This window comes from Acipenser ruthenus, chromosome 27 (assembly GCF_902713425.1).
Source record: "Acipenser ruthenus chromosome 27, fAciRut3.2 maternal haplotype, whole genome shotgun sequence".
Taxonomy (NCBI): Eukaryota; Metazoa; Chordata; class Actinopteri; order Acipenseriformes; family Acipenseridae; genus Acipenser; species Acipenser ruthenus.
This window is the reverse complement of record NC_081215.1, coordinates 3,274,380-3,293,701: the sequence shown is the minus strand read 5'-3', so window position 1 is coordinate 3,293,701 and position 19,322 is coordinate 3,274,380. Positions and strand designations below refer to the sequence as shown.

At 37.8% G+C, this 19,322-nt stretch overlaps 3 protein-coding genes across 6 annotated transcripts; 2 read left to right on the top strand and 1 right to left on the bottom strand.

The window, feature by feature from the left end:
* Positions 1-739: 739 nt before the first annotated feature.
* On the top strand, positions 740-2,121 carry LOC117962547 (somatostatin-2-like). Its single transcript, XM_034053602.3, has 2 exons — positions 740-1,180; positions 1,652-2,121. The coding sequence occupies exons 1-2, from the start codon at positions 938-940 to the stop codon at positions 1,856-1,858; spliced, it is 450 nt and encodes a 149-aa protein (XP_033909493.1). The 5' UTR covers positions 740-937; the 3' UTR covers positions 1,859-2,121.
* A 1,024-nt stretch (positions 2,122-3,145) lies between these two features.
* Positions 3,146-8,532, bottom strand: LOC131701900 (TAR DNA-binding protein 43-like). Of its 4 annotated transcripts, none has more exons than XR_009309139.1 (7): positions 7,806-8,529; positions 7,052-7,215; positions 6,741-6,881; positions 6,309-6,479; positions 6,007-6,163; positions 4,965-5,108; positions 3,146-4,140 (listed from the first exon to the last, which is right to left on the bottom strand). XR_009309139.1 is itself a non-coding variant. In XM_059002602.1 (6 exons), the coding sequence occupies exons 1-6, from the start codon at positions 8,044-8,046 to the stop codon at positions 5,017-5,019; spliced, it is 966 nt and encodes a 321-aa protein (XP_058858585.1). In that variant the 5' UTR covers positions 8,047-8,529; the 3' UTR covers positions 4,222-5,016. The 4 variants fall into 4 exon arrangements, 2 of the variants coding, with proteins under 2 accessions (XP_058858585.1, XP_058858584.1); XR_009309140.1 differs by having other exon boundaries at positions 6,079-6,163; XM_059002602.1 differs by lacking the exon at positions 3,146-4,140 and having other exon boundaries at positions 4,222-5,108.
* A 244-nt stretch (positions 8,533-8,776) lies between these two features.
* Positions 8,777-18,595, top strand: LOC117425807 (mucin-2-like). Its single transcript, XM_059002600.1, has 11 exons — positions 8,777-10,021; positions 10,636-10,736; positions 10,911-11,012; positions 11,249-11,373; positions 11,595-11,738; positions 12,190-12,228; positions 12,473-12,610; positions 12,906-12,990; positions 13,112-13,308; positions 13,401-13,524; positions 15,050-18,595. Exons 1-11 carry the CDS (start codon positions 9,993-9,995, stop codon positions 17,101-17,103), a joined length of 3,138 nt encoding a protein of 1,045 aa, XP_058858583.1. The 5' UTR covers positions 8,777-9,992; the 3' UTR covers positions 17,104-18,595.
* The last annotated feature ends 727 nt before the right edge of the window (positions 18,596-19,322 follow it).

Below are 19,322 nucleotides of genomic sequence, written 5' to 3'. Positions count from 1 at the left end.
CCTATGCAATTCTATTGAACTGTATTGAAATTCATATGAATGAGCAGCTATTACTTTAAAGTGCTACCATCGATTGCTTAGAGATGTGTTTCAGTTCTTACTGGGACCTCACTGAAGATGAGTTACTGCTGCCCAAATCTTGTTCTGGATACCTGAGCATGTTATTTCAACAATGGTCTTCCTCTTTGTGTGTGTTTCTTCAAGTTTTATCCAGAATGATTATTATTCTCAGTGCAGACTGCCTGAGCAAAAAATAAAAAAAATAATTGCTAAAGGTCATAATACTTTAATAAATTCTGTCTAAAGAACATTATAGATGTGGACAATGCAAACCAATAATCCTATTCTGATTCTAATTTTGGAACTAAACAGAAATTGACAAATAAAATACGTCTGACCTTCCAGGAATGATGTAAATAATGAAAAGGAACAGTAAACAACAGTCATTAGATCACTTCCTTGTGGAAATGTAGCTTAATTGTAGTAATTAGCTAAAATAGCAGGGAGCAAATCATTTCTAGAAATTTCTTCCAGGACACTCAAATGATCAGAGATTTGGGTGCTATTCAGTAACATCTCGGGACTAGTTGTTCAAATAACCTGGTATTGTATAAATTTAAATGAATACTGGCATAGAGTATATAACAAAACACCAGTCCTAATGATACGTTTTTATTTTTTTATAGCTGAATATTGCTAACCCATTAATAACATAACTGGTTGAATATTTTAGTTTTAAAATGTCACTACAAAAAAAAATTATTAATAATCCCTATTGCACTACCTAAAGCATACTTTCATTGTCGTGTATTACTGAAATACTAGAGTACACTAAGATATGCTAATATGGAAAATAGAAAGCGGCAAGCTATGCTGCTAAATGTATTTTAAATTTATATTCATCTAGGAGTTCATTCATTTCCTGGAATTGTGGTTAATGGCTAAAGGCATAATTTACCTAATTAACTGTGCTTCAGGGTGTGCGTCAGAGCCTTTTGTGGAATACAGTATAAAAAGGCTGGAAACTGCGACAAAGTACAAATCGCACATTTGCTGGAAGTTCACTGTGGCCAACATGCAACTGCTGTCAAGAGTATTTCCCCTGATTCTCGTAGCTTGGAGTGCGAGAGCAGCGATAGCCATGCCTGCTGAGGAGACACTAGCACAGTATAACAATGGGGTGAGTAAATCATTGTGCAATCTGTAAATTGATACTTGCAGGAGATTGAGTTTATAAAATTATTTAAGTGTGGTGCCAAAATGAGGACAATAGGATACAATGGTCTCTCATCCAAACAAATGAAGGTTTCTAACATATTCTTAAACGTTCAGCTATACCTGTCTCTTTTAAGGCAAAGGCTATGGATCATGGTTAATTACTTAATGCTTAATTAACAACTTGGTTTAGACATTTGATCATTGCAAGTTTTAATATCAAAACATTATCAGCCATAAGGGCACAACAAATTATCCATATATATATATATATATATATATATATATATATATATATATATATATACATACAGATATATTTGTTCCTTAGTTTTCATACAACAATAACCATTAAAGTTATTATTAAAATGCTATAGTTACAAATACATATCTGCTTCCCTTTTGTTTCACTGTTAAGGAACGTTTATTCTTTCAGGGTTTCGCTAAAGAAAGGAAAGACTTCATTTTGAAGATTTTATCCGAACTGTCAGATTTCAACATCTTGGGGAAAGAGATGGCAGCTCTGAACTCCGATCAGGTTAAAGAATCCCAGCTTGGTGAGAGATCAATCTTCAATCAATACCCGCCCAAAGAAAGGACTCCCTGCAAAAACTTCTTTTGGAAGACTTTCTCGACCTGCTAACATTGAACAACTAACAGTGTGTGAACAAGCGCATTTGTAAAATGTAATCTTTCTGAACGTTCCATGCATACATGTACTATGTAAAGAAAAAAGTAACATTTATAAATCATATTAATGAAAATCAAAGCAAAAAAAAAGTGTTTTGTTTTTATCTGCACCCAGATGGATCTTGGTGGGATCTTTAAATTGGCCAGTCCCTGGTGTTATTACTGATAGAAATTACATTGCATATTAAAATCAGCAACAACAAACGTAAGAGATAAGAAGGGTATATCTTTTTCAAGAGGAACACCACAAAAACAGTTGGCTTAACAAATTGTGAAATAGCATGCCGTTTTAATAGGATCTCAGTGAACAAATGCAGAACACAATGATCCAAACATTAGCATGCACATTATGTGGCCAAACTGTTTTAAGAACCAATTAATTAAAAAACAGCCTAATGTGGAATTTGAAATCGACAGCAGAAAGATATCAATGCAAGTTTAAAATACTGACGCGTCAGTCTGTTTAAGAAACTGGTGAAAATTCAAAACAGAATATTTAACTTGACAATCCAATATATTATGACATGACTGATTAGAGTTCATAGCAGAGCGCACTGCCATATCGACTTTGCTGTAAAATTCCAGGCAAAGATGAACTTACTGTTTAAAAGGCCTAACAGAATGAAAACTCACCCCGTAAGTCACATACTGGAATAGGTTCCTTATTTTTGTATTTGCATTAATGGTTATTCTATGAAAGAACATCAAAACTTTCATAAATGTAAAAAAAAAAAGAAAGAAAAAACAAACATGCCATTTAAAATGTGCCAATTACAGACAGATAGCAGCCTGTACTTTCTTTGGATTAAGTAAATTATTTCTGTTCCAGCAATTTAGGCACCATTAGTGATATGTAGTTAAAGCTTTTTCATTAGTACTGAAAGCATCTAACTAATGACATTTCCACTTTAGTTATTAAAAAAAAAAAAAAAAAAAAAGTATTGTTATTTGAAAATATTAAGTTCATTAAGTAGGTGCAGGGACTTTAATGTAAATATGGGCTGCTGTTACTGTCTGCTTACAAATAACCATAAAGCATGTCATTGTTAATAACGAGTAGGGGACATCAAAGAAAGTGAGCTTCACTAGATATAAAAATACCATATTTAACACAGGACTAAATCAGACCTGCGTTACATGGTAGTTGAACTTCTAGATAACTTACAACTGCGTAACCTGCTACAATTTACTGCACTCCCAAGTGCTTTGTTTGAGGAAACAGCTAATAAAAGGATCAGCATTAGTAACCCAAGTTTTATTAATTTATTAACATTTTGCTCACCAGATTAACCCATTGGGACAACATGTCCCATTTACAAAGGGGTCCTAAACAGCAGGCATTCACTCAAAAGTACAGCCTATACATTAAATCAAATAAAAGTTTCTCAACCCTTTCAGTCTTCTGTACAATCATGCCCTCAAACTGAAGCAGCATGGCGATGAAACACAACATTTATATCAGCAGCACATTTGTAACTTCAAGACATTAGTTAGTTAGTGTTTTATGATCACAATTTAAAAAGGCCATGTTTTATTTTAAGATTTAGAAGAAAAGCACAAGGGGTCTGATCGCACAGCATTTACTTAATTATTTTTAATTCACACTAGAAAAATAAAAAGTGTCTCTGATATAGGCCAATTTGTAAAAAGAGTAGTGTTTAAAATTACAATGAAACTTTAAACAGATTTATACATACATCGCAGTACGTTTTTTCAAGAGAGCTGAATTCACTCATTGATCACAAAACACTTTAGCAAGAACACATTCCATGGATTTGCCACAATACAAAACCCATAGCCTTTATGATTTAAAAAAAAAGAAGTTATTAACAGATGTTTAAGTTACACAGGGAGTATGTTAGCCACAGTATGAAGTCTTTCACAGGAATCCTGTCAGTTTGCCTCCACCCACCAGCTAAATAGCTATACTTACCCCCTGTGTATAGCATTAAAAGATTTAATTTCATGAAGCCAGGCTTTTTTTTTTTTTTTGCCCCCCAGTTCAGCTCTATGAATTGTCCGTTAGTTTGCGAAAGGAGAGCTCCCAAAGTCTGGTTAAGTGGAGGAAGCCTTATTTTAGAGGGAATGGGCTACTATCCACCATTAGCTAGTTTGGGACCACCAACAATCCTTGGGACTTGGGTCTTCAACGGCCTTCAGAAAAATGATGGTCTTCCTGGGTACAGATGTGAACCTGGGTCCATGATGGGACAGATCACTCCTTATCCAAGGTCCCTAAATGTGCGAATTAAATAAGTTTGCGTGTTTGGCTCAGGTAAAAAAGAAAGTTAAAATAAATTAAGACAATAAAACCTATTGTAATTAATTTTATTTAATAATTCCCTTCAAAATGACAAATCAAATAAAATGCATTCAAACACAAACACTTAACAAAAGCAACATTTGCCCCTTTAAGGAATTCTTACAGACTTTCATCCTCCTTGAGACGCACTGAGCTCACTTGGTTAATTCTGGCACACTTTAGCTGCACACCACAAGCTCCCCCAGTGTTCTCATCACAGCCTCCACCAGCATCAGATCACATTTCCACACTTACAGGTCAAAAAAGGAAAACAAAGCACACACCACACGGCATTCACATCAGATAATATAGCAAGAAAAGATACAAATATTCAGATCACTAAACACATTCCACTACATTTGTAACTACTTTTTCACTTGATCAGTTAAAAAACAAAACAAAACAAAAAAAAACCCTAGAGTCTCTCTCAAGACAGTCAACGGACGTCCTCTGATGAAGTTAGAAACACTCGTACCTTCCTTGCAACTGCTGCTCCGTTCACACTCGCTCACCAAAGCCACAGGATTGAGCCATATCTCGTACAGTTCTTAAATGGCTTTATTTTAAATGCACAACCAGTTCTTTCCACACGTGCTTTTGCTCCGCTCGCTCATACCAGCCTCTCACTCGTGGCACCAACAATCCATCCCAATCAAAGTTCTTAAGCGTCTCAAAAGCTCTCCCGTTTTCACATCACAACCTTGCTTTACAGCGCAGATACGATTCCATGAAATAGGAGTAAAAATGCAACACCCACCGTCTAACACAGTTTATGCAGAGCGAAGCTGTGTTCTTTGATGACAAAGCATTTAGACATGGGAAGAAGGGTACTGATACCGAGATTGCTCGAACATTGCTGCCAGTGCAGAGCTTCCTCCAGGCATATTGGAAATTTGATGAACTGCAGAGAGATTTTAATGAAGGTGTTTTCTATAAAACTTTAGAAGAAAACTGCAAAAAAAACACTTAAATGAAGTCTGAAACCAGATTCTCACAATACAAGATACATGGAAAAAAATATACATATCAAGTTTGGGGAGGGGGGGGGGTCTATTCATGCAATTTTTGAAATGAATATCTTTTTTTTTTTTTTTTTTTTTTTTACAATGCATGCAGAGAGAATCTGGTTTGCCACAATCTCAGTTTCACCAGGGAAAAACAAAACATTTTTACACCACACATAGTGTTACCATCCTGGCAAACACTGACTCGCTTTCAACCACTCTGTACATTAATCTTTTGTAGATTTAGTCAAATGTACAAAACATTCAGGTTTTCTTTTACAAAAAGAAAGGCCAAAAAATAGTATGTCATTTAAATTACCTAGGACATATTAGAAATGATCTGGAAAATATCCTTCAAAATACTTACCATATAATCTAGAAACGTAAAGCCTTAAAAAAAAAAAAAAAAAGTTTTCTACATTCCCCACCCAGAGGATTTTGACTCCATACTTGAACCAAATCCTGAATTAAACCCACTGCTGCTTGTGCCAGAGTTTGATCCCGTCGCCCCCCATGCTAAACTTGAAGGGTTTGCTCCATAACTGCCGTTTCCAGAACCAAAACTCTGGGGTTGCTCCCTCTGAATATTGCCCTGAGCTGCTGGAGTACTAGCTGAGGCCCCAGACTGATTTTGCTGGCTGGCAAGCATGCCCATCATCCCCCAGCTGCTCTGCAAAGCTGCCTGAGCAGCAGCCATCATGGCTGGGTTAATACTAAAACCACCAAAATTCATTCCACTCCCCACATTACTGTTTGGACTGTTCCCCAACCCACCCCCACTCCCTCTGCCATTACCAAAGCCTGCTGCCTGGTTCCCAAACCCCGGGCTGTTCCCAAATCTCCCCCCTCTTTCGATCATTTGCCTACTATTATTGTGCTTAGGCTCAGCATTCGAGATGTGCACGCTGATTCCTTTAATTATCAGGTCCTCTCCACAAAGGGACTGGGCAACCTGAAAGAAAAAAAAAAAAAAAAAAGAAGTTTATTTTTTCACAAAGATAAATCTTGAACCTTTAAATGATATCCTATTAATTAAAAAAATATAGCTTACAGAAACAAGAAATGGGACTTATAGCAAGATGAAAAACAAAACAAACCTGGTCATCTGCAAAGGTGACGAAAGCAAAAGCTCGGAAGGGCTTGGGTATGAAGACATCTGTAACCTCGCCATACTGCATAAAGAACTGCCGAAGCTCTTCAGCACTCATGTCCTCAGTGCAGCGGCCAACAAACACTTTTCTGCATCTCAAGGGTTCATCAGGACTTTGCTGTTTACCCAAAACAAAAAGTCACATTTGTAAGTAAAGACAGCATTTCACAGTAGTGGATCGGTAAACGTTAGCCAAATCCGACATGGTATACAAGTTTAAAAACAATGAAATAAAACTACAATCAACAAAAACAGTGGATGTTGAAACGGAATAGTCCAACAGTGTCCTTTATAAAAAGAGTGGTAGCAGCAATATGACCCTTGTCAAGGCTTCCCTCTGTGTAGATTATGCACTGGGCTCTTAAAGAAAACAAGTTACCTTAGAATTAGGTAGTTTACAGTCACACCACCTTCCATCTATCATGTGCCGCTGTGACATCACTTTTCCTTGCGTTTCATAGTCTGTAAATCTTACAAAGCCAAAGCCCTTGGAATTGCCAGTTTTTAAATCCCTTTTAACCTGAGGAGACAGAGAGAGAATATAAAATTAAATACAAGACCACAACAGACTGGAAACAATAAAATAAATAAATACCAAGGGTGTTTGGGGGTGGTTGAAGCCATGTACAAATTCAGAAACCACTGGTCAGAGCGCTCATATAATTTCACATTAAAACCTTAAGTATTTACCTGCACCATTATTACTTCTCCAAAGGTACTGAAGTATTCTTTCAGATCCTGTTCTGAAGTCTTCCAGGGCAGACCAAGAACAATTAAATCTGAGGTCTTCAGTTCTGCCCTCTTGATCTTCACTGCAGAAGAGGCATCAATTTCTTCCATTTTTCTTTTGTTATCTTAATTAAAAAAAAAAAAAAAAACATTATATATATATATATATATATATATATATATATATATTATATTTTAGCTCATATATATATATATATATATATATATATATATATATATAAACTCGAATTGGATAGTTTCAATTATCAACTAATTCTCTTTTTAGATCTCAAATATATTAATTGGGTAACATGTAAACATGAAATACAGTAACAAGTCAGACCTTCCCCCTTTTCCTACTACCTTTACATAAAACACATTGCCTGGGCTGCTCATTCCACTGCCAGTCTTGCCCAAGACAAAAATAGCATTTACTGTAGTGGGGTTTAACGATTTAAAAAACACTGAATGTCAAATACTCCAAGTTTAACTGCCCGTGTTCTCATACTTAAAATTAATGGCTATACTATTACTACCTGACGTAGTGCCAGAGCATGAATCAGCAGGCCTAACACTATCTTTACTGCATTAAGAGCAACTGGGGGAAACTGATTAATATAAACACAGAAAGAATCATAAAAACGATCATGTGGCTTGTTTACTTCATGGATACATTATGGGGATAGAGAAATACGTTAAAGATTGCACAGCTTACCCTTTGGATAGTTGACAACGTAGACCAAATTTCCCCAGCCGGTCTCCGGGGCTTGCAAAACTCCCTCCATCACACGGACCCCTCTCATACACTGGGAAACTGGGTTCCTGTATCTCAGACCGCAGGCACCGGGGAACTGCGCGGCTACCGTGGAAAGTAACACGGTGCCATCGTCCTCCGAGGGGATCTCCATCGGTTCCTCGTTTTCATCCTCCGCGACCCGGATATATAACTCTGCCATTTTCACCCTAAAATGCGCTACAACGTTCACTGCACAACAACCACAAGATCTAAACGATGAATGCTACAATCCGACGAACTTATAACGTTTTTTTTTTTAAATTGAAAATAAAAAAAATAATAATAATAATAATAATAATGCCCCTGATATCGAAAGGAGCTTTAAGCTAATACAACACAATTAGATGACAATTCGCTTTGTTTTAAAATTATCTAGCAACCATGTAGGCCCTGACCAACCACGCTTGCAATGAATGGTTTCTACAAAACCTATTGTCCTATGCCGCCATTTAAAGGACGAACAAGTGAAAAAAAACACGTCTCCTGGTTTGTCAGCTCTCGATATACCGACGTATGATGTCGTTTATTATCCTTTTCAATTGAAAAGAGCCCGTTTAATTGTGAAAACAAAATTCCACACAGTCCCCTGCCTCACTAATTCCTACCTAAACTTCGAAACAAAATGTCCGACTGGTGTCTTGGATCGTATTACCTCATCGCTTTGGAAGCTTCCATTAGTTCATAAAAGGGGGGGTAACAGTGCAAATTTTTCTGTAAACTAGACAATTTCTGCTTACTGAATTTTTATATTTAATAAATAATTCATAATACATGTTTTTCAATTATACGTGTTTAATATATATATATATATGTTTTTTTATAGACAACCTGGTGTTTCTATTAACTCATTTTAGTACATTCCTTAAATAACGCTGAATAAATACGTAACGTAACGTAATTACGTCATGAAACAAAACAGTTAAAATGCTGGAATGTTCTTTTAGGTAAAAAAAAACACAATGAATATGAACGAAATGTGTCAAAAACTATATTTTAAATTACTGGAAACCGCGTTTTAATACAGTACCGCTTTTCCAAGATTAATATATTCTGACAATTAACAATAAGAAGTAGATAAAAAATGTATTTGAAAGGATAATGTACCATATGCGTATATTCATTTAAATGTACCTTTGTTGAAACACATTTATTTAATCACTTGTTGTCGGCTACGATTACAAATAGAAAGTGTTTACTTGTTTTGAATAATAAACCGACGCTTAGTGAACTGAAACTAGTAACCCCCGAAAACCCCTTTTCTTTCTTTCTCATGACTAGCTTTACTTGCTTTCTGTATTAATTACATTTGTATATTTCTTTGACGTTCAATCACAAAACAAGGATGTTGTTGTGTCGTTCTGTGTGACAATGCCACTTCTGTGTGATCTTTCTTTTCATATGCAAGTAAAGTTCAGAAGCACCGCCACTTTTATTTTTTACAACCACTTAAACAATTATTTGTTTATGATTTAAATAGTTGTATTTGTTAAACCCACTTGAAAATAGCAAATGTAAATTGGTTGGATGAATTGATACATAAAGTATGAAATATATATATTGAATTTTTATCATGTGGCCACGGAGTACCCTTTTTAGTAGTACGTAATTCCATGCATTTATTTTCTACAATTTCATCTTTTTTGTTTTTGTGTAATTTTTTAAAATTATTATTATTTTTATTTTATTTTGTGTTATGGAAATATATCTTTAAAATCATAATTGCAAAAGATAATAGTTCATGCGCACATTTAGGTGTAACAGCATGCAAGCGGCAAACGGAACGAGTTTAGGTTAATTCCATGATTTTAGTCAGGGAAGGGTTATTTATAGGTTTGGCAATCAACAACAACCGGACTCAAATACATGCTAGATGCACACAAATGTGCCCCTATACTAGCCTGTTCACGTTCTTCCTTCCTCTCAAGTTTTCACAACAGCCGGTGATCCTCCTTCACCGGTACCTGCCTCACACCTCCACTTCCCTTCCTGATGTTTGAGATGTTTGCACGCAAACACAGCTGACCAAGCCTGCTTATAAATACCATCAGAGTGCACAGGCAGGTAGTTAGAGAGTTGCACCCGAAGAGCAACCTACCAGAGTGAGAAATGATGTGTGCCGGCTTTACAGTTATCTAGTAAGTATTCTGATTCTGATCATCTGGGTTTTCAGTTTATAGGTCTTGTGCTACGGAACTCCTTTATTACTGGGAGATATACGTGTTAATAATGTCTGTATTATGCGGTGTTATTGAGGATCAGGAGCAATGAACTTAAATGGCAATGGATGGGTTAACATTTGTCCACCGTATGGATCACTATGATTGAGGTGTTGTAAGATTTAGATCGAAACGACTGTATAAGTGTACTGTCAATGTTGTGCTGCACGTTTATTCCTCGATTTCATTCATAAATTCAGAGCAATAGCACCTTTGACTCAGTTAAAGTATGGCTATTAACCTTTTCTGAGACGGTTTTTCACTTGTTACTGCTTCCAGTAAATGGTGTTACATTGATAGATGTATTGCAGAGGAACCATATTTTGATATATTAATTTGATCATAAGAGCATGAATCAAATACCAGAAGACACTGGTAATCCATTGAATTGTATAGGTGCTACACCAGTGCCAGTGTGATGCTGTATTATGAACACTATACAACACTGGTATTTCTTCTAAATACCTTCAACTGCCATTGCAGAGGTCTGCGAATCACTCAGACTTATGAATCAACTTTTTTTTCCTCCTTAGTTTTTACCTCTTCTCCAGTTTCTGTGTACCTCTCGCAAGAGGCTTCCCCGTGAAAGATCAAAAAACAGACTGGTTCAGTCGCTCATCTCAAAACATTGCAGGTAAAAAATAAAAAGGTTCTTTTGCACAAAGTTCTCCTGGAGAACCTTTAGGAATTCTTGAAGCCCTGCTAAAAATAGGAAATAGATAAGGACGATAAAAAGGTAACATACACTTTTAAATGTCTTACATGCAAGTCTCGCTTCAAAAAATATATATTTCCCCATTTTTGTCAGAGGAGGATGTTGAATGCTTCACAGAATACATGGAGCTGTGGTTACAACAGAGGAGAACAGAAGGCCTGAGCGAATGGATTTCAAGAGCTCTAAGAATTCCAGGTAAGAAATCCATTATTAACGATAGGGGGGGGGGGGGATCTGTATTCAACCTAGGTATATGTATAAATAGCAACAATATCCAATCAGTATTTATGGAGTTTGTGATTAGTACAAGTTTATGGAGTTGTATGGTGTTACTTTTGTTCTCCTGATTCACAGTGCTGCATTACTTAGGCAGGTAGTATTAATTCCCCCATCACTTGTTAATATAATTTTTTTTGTTTCCCTGTCCACAGTGAACCTGGCTTCTCTGGACAGATTAAACTCCCGTCTAGCTCCTTGTGGTTACTCCCTCCACAGGGATCAAGACAGGAACTATATCTTCCGAGTCAAGTACAGTGGTTGCTTTGTACAACTCCAGGTATGACATGTAACTTATGTATTTATTTCCAAATGCTAAACCAATATGCATGCGTGTACAGTAAAAGTTAATGCAGATGTTAGGACAATGACCCCTTAGAACTAGTTTTCTGATTCGTTTGTACAGCAGTTACCATTCTTCATTTGTACAATAGTTAGCATAGTCAGACTTTGCGTTTACCCTTTGCAGAAATTATATCTGCTTCTTCTCTTTTTATTCAGAAAGGCAATTATGTCCTGGATGTAAAATTGATAAAGAGACTGGGCGGATTTGGAACTCGGAATCAAATCTTTGTCATGAAATGCCCATTGGTTACAGTGCCCCCTGGTGGAGAGCATATTCACTGCAAGCCGGACTACATTCAAGTGAGTTAATTCTTACATGTTCTGCATTAGCTTCAGAAGTAATAAATATAGATATCATGGTAAACAGTTTTATTACCTTTAATGTTGCTTTTATTTACATTCACATTCACCCTCGATTTGATTGGGATTTTAACTTAGAAAACAAGGTACAAAAGGCGCACAAATGCTTTAATTTTCAAAAAGTCAAATCCATGCAGTATACTGTATATCTGTTTTTTTTTGTTGTTTTTTTTTAAAGTAGACACACAGAAGCTTTGAAAAATAAGGTTGTTTGTATTATGTGTTGAAAACCAACTGGCTATTTCACGAGCTTCTCCGTATTATAATTTGGTCGATTAACTGGTTGTGAAACTACTATCTACGTAAAGAAAGCGATAACATTGATTAGCTTTGATGAATATTGTAAGTGTACTTGTACGTCCTCAAGTCTAAAGTTGTTTTGTTTTCACAGGTAACCAGACCACTTCCTCAAGACAACTGGGACAATAAGGTACAAGATGTTACCGGCAGCTAAAGTCTGTTAGACATTTCCTACAGGATTTAAAAAACGCATTCACTTTTAATTTACCAGGATATAACGTACTATACACAACTGTGATGTGGACGACAGGGTAGCAATGGAGGTGTTCACCCTTGTACCTTAATTAGAGGAAAGTGACAGGTGCTGTAGATTAGAAAAGTCAGTAATAAGGTGGAATTTGTGGAGAAACAGGAGATGTCTTTGTCGTCCCCAGCTTCCCTGGTCTCTGTCTCTGAGGGGACAGCTGGTAGCAGCAGTTGAGGACGCCAGTTTAATTCGGCTCACCGTGGATACCAAGGGTCCGAATATCACAGTACAGGGCACCAGAGGAGGCATTCTCAGCACGACCGAGGTACACCGTGTACATTTCCACTGACATTAAAGGGATGCTTAATGCCAGTCACGTTTTAATTGGAAGCTCTTGAATGCCGTGGTCTTTTTTTGCGTGTGTGAATTGCATAACCATGCACTGCCATCTAGTGTTGTAAGAGCAGATTTATCGAGAAGTGGGATTCTGATGAAGCTGTGATACAGGTGTTTGTCAGGAGAGGTTACCCTACACGTTGTGGTCACAATTTCATAAAGGTGTTTTTCAAAGCGTCAGCAGGGTACGTGCTTTGTGTATTAACAGATGGATTTTATTACAGGTAATGGGGAAAACAATCGACATTCTGCCACTCTGGATAGTGAGTGGGTATTATGCATATAGCATGGAAGCCAGCTGTCCTCTGGGTATGCATTATTCAAATCAGGAATACATTAACCATAGTGTACCTTTCTAAGGGCTAAAGCACAAAGTAAAACATCATTTAAAAATATATAAATATTCATTACATTCTATTGTATTCCACAGTTTCCTCACTCCCGAGCAACGAGACAGTATTCCACATCTTAAAACGGAGAATGGGATTAATTAAGAGAGGGGGGTATGACAATGAGATCCTTACTGTAAAAAACATTGCGGTAAAGCAGACCGCCAGCTACTCTGTGATTGAAGACCACGACTTTGTCCAAGTTACCATCCCCACAGCTGAGATCCTTCAAGCAAAGGTATGACTCCCTCCCTACACTTCTCACTAGGGTTAACAGCATTTATACATGAATCCAATGCCAGCGTGCCTCTGATTGCTGTTATGTTTTAGAAATGTGAAGATCTGCTTGGGAACTTATACGTGCAGCCATTCTATAAAGTGGACGTGATTCTGACCTTCAAAGAAATGCCCTACAAAGTCTACTGGAGCATGGAAAACCAGTTCCCATGCACTGGTAAGTAATGACAACTAGAACTCGTGGACATTTTGTTATTCTTATGTTTGGCCACCTGGTGGCACTGATTTGCTAAATAAAAAAACAAAACATACCAGGCATCAATGACTGTATAAGCAATGTACAGTGCTGGCTTTAGTCCACCGGCCACTGTCTGACTATGTGTGATAACTAGCTGCATTACCATATAAGTTGCTGTCTTGAAGGAAAGCAACTTACTGAATGGTCCTAATAAGCCTATGGAATTGCATTCATTTTATAGTGAAACATACCGGTATTTAAAAAAAAATAACAATCCACTAAGTCCACATCTAAAAGCATAAAAACCATCTAATTTTACAATCAAGTGTTTTGCTAAAAGCTAAGGATAATCAAGTAGTTTCTGTGTGTTAGTGTCCCGTTCCCAGTTTCAGTTTTACACCAGGTGATATTTCAATCTCGGGCTTTTAAGCAAAGCCCTTTTAAAATATAGACTAGTTACTATAATTGCAGTATGGATGCATAGTTCTGACACCATACAGTCGTAATTAACAGCAGTTAATTACACAGGATGTATCAATCCAAAATATTTAAATGAATGTAGTTTATAACTGTTGCTCGACGCTCTTGTGGTTTTTAATGCCACAGAAGCCCTCGATGGAATTATTCTCTTATAATTCACCACATCCCATCTTATGTCATTTTAGAACTGTGAGAGGCGTTACATCTTTAAATGCATTCCATATACATTCATTTACCACATGTTCGCTTTGTGCTTCACATTCGAATCACCCCCCAAATATTTTATTGCTAAATTCATATACACACCAGACAGCATCTGAGATAGATTTTCAATATGTTGCTAGCTTGTGCAACAAAATGACAAAATGACTAAATGTATTGGTCTCCACCACACCCTGAGAACGTAGCGGCTATTGATTTCCTGTTACTCATTTGACTTGCCCAAAGAATTAATTGAAGCTGGGTGCAATTAAGCAATATAATGATACAAATATTTACTTTCCTGTGGAATTAATTTATATTTGCTACAAGGAATTATTGTCTCGCCCTTGGGAACTCGGGGCGATGCAATTTTCAGTTAACTATAACCTCTGCTTCACCTCAGAACTAGTCAATATTTATACTAAATCAAATCAATATTATACATAAAATATTACATTAAAGGTTTATACTACAAAAAAATCTTTTTACACTCTATTTTATACTCTGAGGACTGCAGGCAAGGCCTAAAAGCTGAAAATGGATTATTAGTAGAATGGATTTGCACATATTGCATATATTGAAGGGGGTTTAAAATACATTTATATAACTTTTTTGGATTTCAAATGCATGTTTGAAAAATAAAATAACACAAAACAATACCACACAGAAAATAAAAAGAGAAAATAAACCTAGACGAAATCTATCATTTGTTAGATATGTTTTTGATGTTCTATCATTGGGGTAAGACAATAGGACTAGACAGACATTTGTTCAGTAAAAAAACACCTGTATTCTGTGTTTTCCCATACTGTAATATCAACAGCGCTTCAAAGCCTATCCTTGACATCAACAAAATCGCCCGACCCTGCGTATTCAACAGAAGACCTCTCCACTTCCCCAGACATATCTCCTCTGCTTATTAAACAGTCTTTGGCACCATCAACAGCCTCAGGGATATCAACTGGCAGTGAGTACACTTCAGATGCTGGTCAAACCAGAGAGCCATCACTGTCTGCCTCATCAGTGGGCACACCATCGCCACAGACATCCATGCCTGCTGACCACGGGTACAAAGAAAGCACTGCAAGCACTCCATACGAGAGGACAGCTTTGAGGTTCCCATCTGCGATCACCCAGGAGCCTCTTGACCAATCAGATCATGGGAATAGTAAAGCCACTGAGCATTTAATATCAAAAGAGGAGACACGATCTGAGCCAACTGAGAAAGACACCATTTTACCAACAGAACTAAATATAACAGTGCCTTCTGAACTCAGCCTTTCATACCCTTTGTCTGCAGGAGCCGATGCACAGATGTCAATGCCAGTTCTTGACTACAGACAACCTTTTACAGAGCTGACTCCTGCTGCACTCCCTACAAGCACACACATTCCAGTTCAGTCTGAGGGTAGGGAACATGTCATGGTAGCTTCCAGCACAAATCCTCTGGCATTAATAACTGAAGGGATTGAGGCTACTGCTAAAGCAGCGACTCCTGTGAAGACAAGCACGGGGCAAGCAACGAAAGACGAGAGTGATGTAACACATGGGAACAGATCGTTGGGGGTGCATAGTGCAGGCCCGCCTGGAGCTGCTGAGGAAGCATTCACTTCTGTAGTGGAAGGAGATACAACTCGAGGAGAAACCAAAGGAACTGCACACACAACCAGGGGCCGCACTGGACAATCTGACACTTCTGAGGCAGCTGCAGAGCTTCAGAGATTCTCAAAGGGGACAGCAGCAAAACCTATTGGAGGACTAATGGGAACATCGGGGACTTCTCACAATGAACCAAGCAGTCCCATTCTGTCCCTGGCATCCGCTTCTTCTAGTGCAGTGGAAGTAAACATGCTATCTGCGACGTCTGCCACTGAAAAGGCTGGAGCACCTGCAAAGCAATCATCCACGAGCACAAGTGTAGAAGACAGCGCTGACAGCGAGCAGACCCACAGCACCGCATCTCCAACGGGATCCCCCTCAGGGCTGATATTATCAGCAGGAACCATAGCGGACAGTTTAGTAAATATGTCTGAATTCAACACATCTCCAAACAAGACGACTTCAGACTCAATAATGCCCACCGTGGAGAAAGCGTTTATGGGTGTCATTCCAATCACGCAGGAGAATGACACCAGTGTAGCAGAAAGCTTGCATCCTGCGCAAAACAGTACAGCCAGTCCTGCCAGTTCCACAGAGGACGCCATTACGAAAACAGCAGGAAATTTATATGAACTTGCAAATGCTGGGACGTCATCAGCTCCATTCCTTGCTAACACTTTCCAGCAATCAAAAAAAGGGCTGCCAACATCTGGCATGGTGACACCTTCACCTGCCATACCTGTGAATCCAATTGTTCGTGTCTCTCAATTAACTGCTAAAACCTCACTGACAACACCAGCTTATGAAACCAGTCACAGATCCTGTTTTTCCCAGGTTACAACACAGCGGCCTCCTTTAGTATCAAGTATCTCTGTGTTTGCTGGTTCTCCCAGTAACATATTGTCATCAGACTTGCCAGCTCAGGGAAAGATATCTTCCACAGTAACTACTGCAGGCCCCAATCCTCTTTTCAATGCATCAGCAACAACAGGTGCAGCAGCATTTACAGCAGCAAATACAGAGGACACATTGCCAGCATTGTTGAGGGGGGCAGCTGACAAGTCAGAGCCTATGACAAGTAGTGCTGCTGTAACTAATAAAGAGAATCAGGTTGATACAAGCCACAGAGCAGCAACTGCAGGCATGGGGACAGCTTTATTAGATCAAGAAATATCAGGAATTACTCTTCAGTCCAAGCCTGTGCCATCTGGCTCAAGTACAACATTGAAAGGAGAAGCCACAAAATCTGGCTCGGAAGAAGCACAGGTGTTATTTTGAGCTGTGTCTGTCATCGCTGGTACGGCTTTCCACTGGAGCGCAGCAGATGTTCAAAGAATGGAAAATCTACAGGCGGAGCCCCAGACAGTGACCAGTTAAAGACCTTTTGCTGAACACGAAGGATCATCATCTGAAAATTAGGAGTCACCACAGTGAAGCCCAGCATCAGTTTCGAAATGTCCACTTTCTTTTGGGACAGGCAACAAACAAATGAGGGCATTATTGTGTTTTTTATTGGCTTAACCAGTTTCTAATGGGACATAACCCAGTGTTACCTGGTGGCCGAATGTTGTCATCGTCCCACGTCGAACCGAAACCACTTACCAAAAGCTGTGCCTATCATTGAATTGAATTCAAACACGGTTGTTTCTCCTGGACCAAACGGCACAGAATAACTGTGTGTTTATCAGCGAGACCTCATACTACAGAGGTCTCTTTGGAAATCAGTGGTGCCACACAATTCATGTCTCCTCAAGTGAAATCCTAACGAGTCTATCACTAGATAAGATCAACTGCAGTTAGGAGCACATGAGGCTGTAGTGACACTGACTTGACATTATAAACTAGCAGGTTTTATCCGTTGATAGTTACTCTGACACTAGGTAATAACACCACTGCCTGAAGTTTTACAGATCATGCAAATGAGAGAATCAATACACTAGTCCTCTTTAAAAAAAAATGTTAGACGTGTACACAAAAAACAACAACTGGCTTATATTTATTGTAGTTTGATTTGTTTATTATTATTACTATTACATTCACTGCTAATGGGATTATACATTGTATCATACCTCATTAAATTGAAATGTAACATGTGTTTTTATTATTGTAATAAAAACCAAACAAATCTAATAAAATAATAAAACATGTGCAAGTATATTTAATTGATTTTTTAGGGCTAAAGTTCTCAATCTTTAGTGTTAATAATTAGCATCACCTATTAGGTTTTGTATTCAACGCCCATTGAATCAACATGCAGTTCCAATGTACAATACAAAGCAGGCCAGTTGGAATTCAAGTGGGGTGTGGTTTAACAGTAGATTCTGAAGGAAATGGGTCCATATCCTCTTGTGTCACAAGTAGGGGAAGGGAAGGTGGTGCATTTGATCTGAAGCAGAGCCAGCTTCATTTTTAACGGGTTCACCTTTGCGTAACACATATTGAAACTGGACACACAACACCTTTGTAAAGGCCGTTCTATCACTATGTGTATTCTATTCAATTGTCTCAATAAATCCAGTAAAATTGTTCATGACTTTGAGTTACATACATGCAGTGTTTTGAGTTATAGTACAGGTGTGGTTTGTAATAAATGACCATGTTGCATGGATACTTATGCGCATGTTATATCAGTTTTAAAAAGGATTCTTAAGGATTATGTACAGGGCCTGTACGCTACACAGAGAGAAAACAAACCTGTCTGTGCAGTCCTACCGCAACACAGGCAGGGGGTGGAAGGAGGTTCATACAGGTGCTAATAATAATAATAATAATAATAATAATAATAATAATAATAATAATAATAATAATAATAATACGAATTCCTCAGATAACCAATGAGAAGTCTCTTCACACTCGATAACCCACTGGGATATTAATCCTGTTCCTCAAGTTCAATCATGCTTGTTGTACTGTGGATTCTCTCTACTGTGCTGTGTTGTGCCTTTAACAGTGCCTTTCCAATCCCTCCCTGTGGTAATGATAGCTTCACAGTAGATTGAACTTGTTTTTATATGATTCAAAGTGTGTTGTGTTCAGGGGGGAGGCTGACAAATGGATGGGCTGCACAATCACTCTCCCAGGCTACTGTTTCACTGCTAACGCGCAGGGCAACGGGTGACGTGAGTAACAGTTATTTCATTCCTGATTCATATTTTAGTGAACTAACAACGATATCTGCAATGTAAAACTGACCTGTTATGACCCAACCTATAATATAAATAAAATATAACATTACAATTGAAATATAGTTCTTCTTTTGTTGTTTTTTTTAGAATCAAATATAAAGGTGAAAGTTCAGATTATTATTATTATTATTTATTTATTTTTTTTTGTCTGGATTGCTGTAATATAAATTTATGACAGATGAGGGCGCTGTTGCCTGCATTTCTTGAATACCTCAGCATGGTCCTTCCAGGCCTACAGATTGTGTAAATAAACCATTACTATTTACAGGTACCATAATATATACAGTATTTTATTAGGAACTGGTTTTTGCA

Coding starts and splice junctions, on each gene's coding strand:
- LOC117425807 (XM_059002600.1), top strand. CDS start 9,993: ATGATGTGTGCCGGCTTTACAGTTATCTA. Junction 11,739..12,189: donor GCAAGCCGGACTACATTCAA/GTGAGTTAATTC, acceptor TTGTTTTCACAG/GTAACCAGACCACTTCCTCA. Junction 12,611..12,905: donor GCATTCTCAGCACGACCGAG/GTACACCGTGTA, acceptor ATTTTATTACAG/GTAATGGGGAAAACAATCGA.
- LOC117962547 (XM_034053602.3), top strand. CDS start 938: ATGGCTAAAGGCATAATTTACCTAATTAACTGTGCTTCAGGGTGTGCG. Junction 1,181..1,651: donor TAGCACAGTATAACAATGGG/GTGAGTAAATCA, acceptor TTATTCTTTCAG/GGTTTCGCTAAAGAAAGGAA.
- LOC131701900 (XM_059002601.1), bottom strand. CDS start 8,046: ATGGCAGAGTTATATATCCGGGTCGCGGAGGATGAAAACGAGGAACCG. Junction 7,216..7,805: donor CGTTGTCAACTATCCAAAGG/GTAAGCTGTGCA, acceptor TTTTTAATTAAG/ATAACAAAAGAAAAATGGAA. Junction 6,164..6,308: donor TCACCTTTGCAGATGACCAG/GTTTGTTTTGTT, acceptor TTTTTCTTTCAG/GTTGCCCAGTCCCTTTGTGG.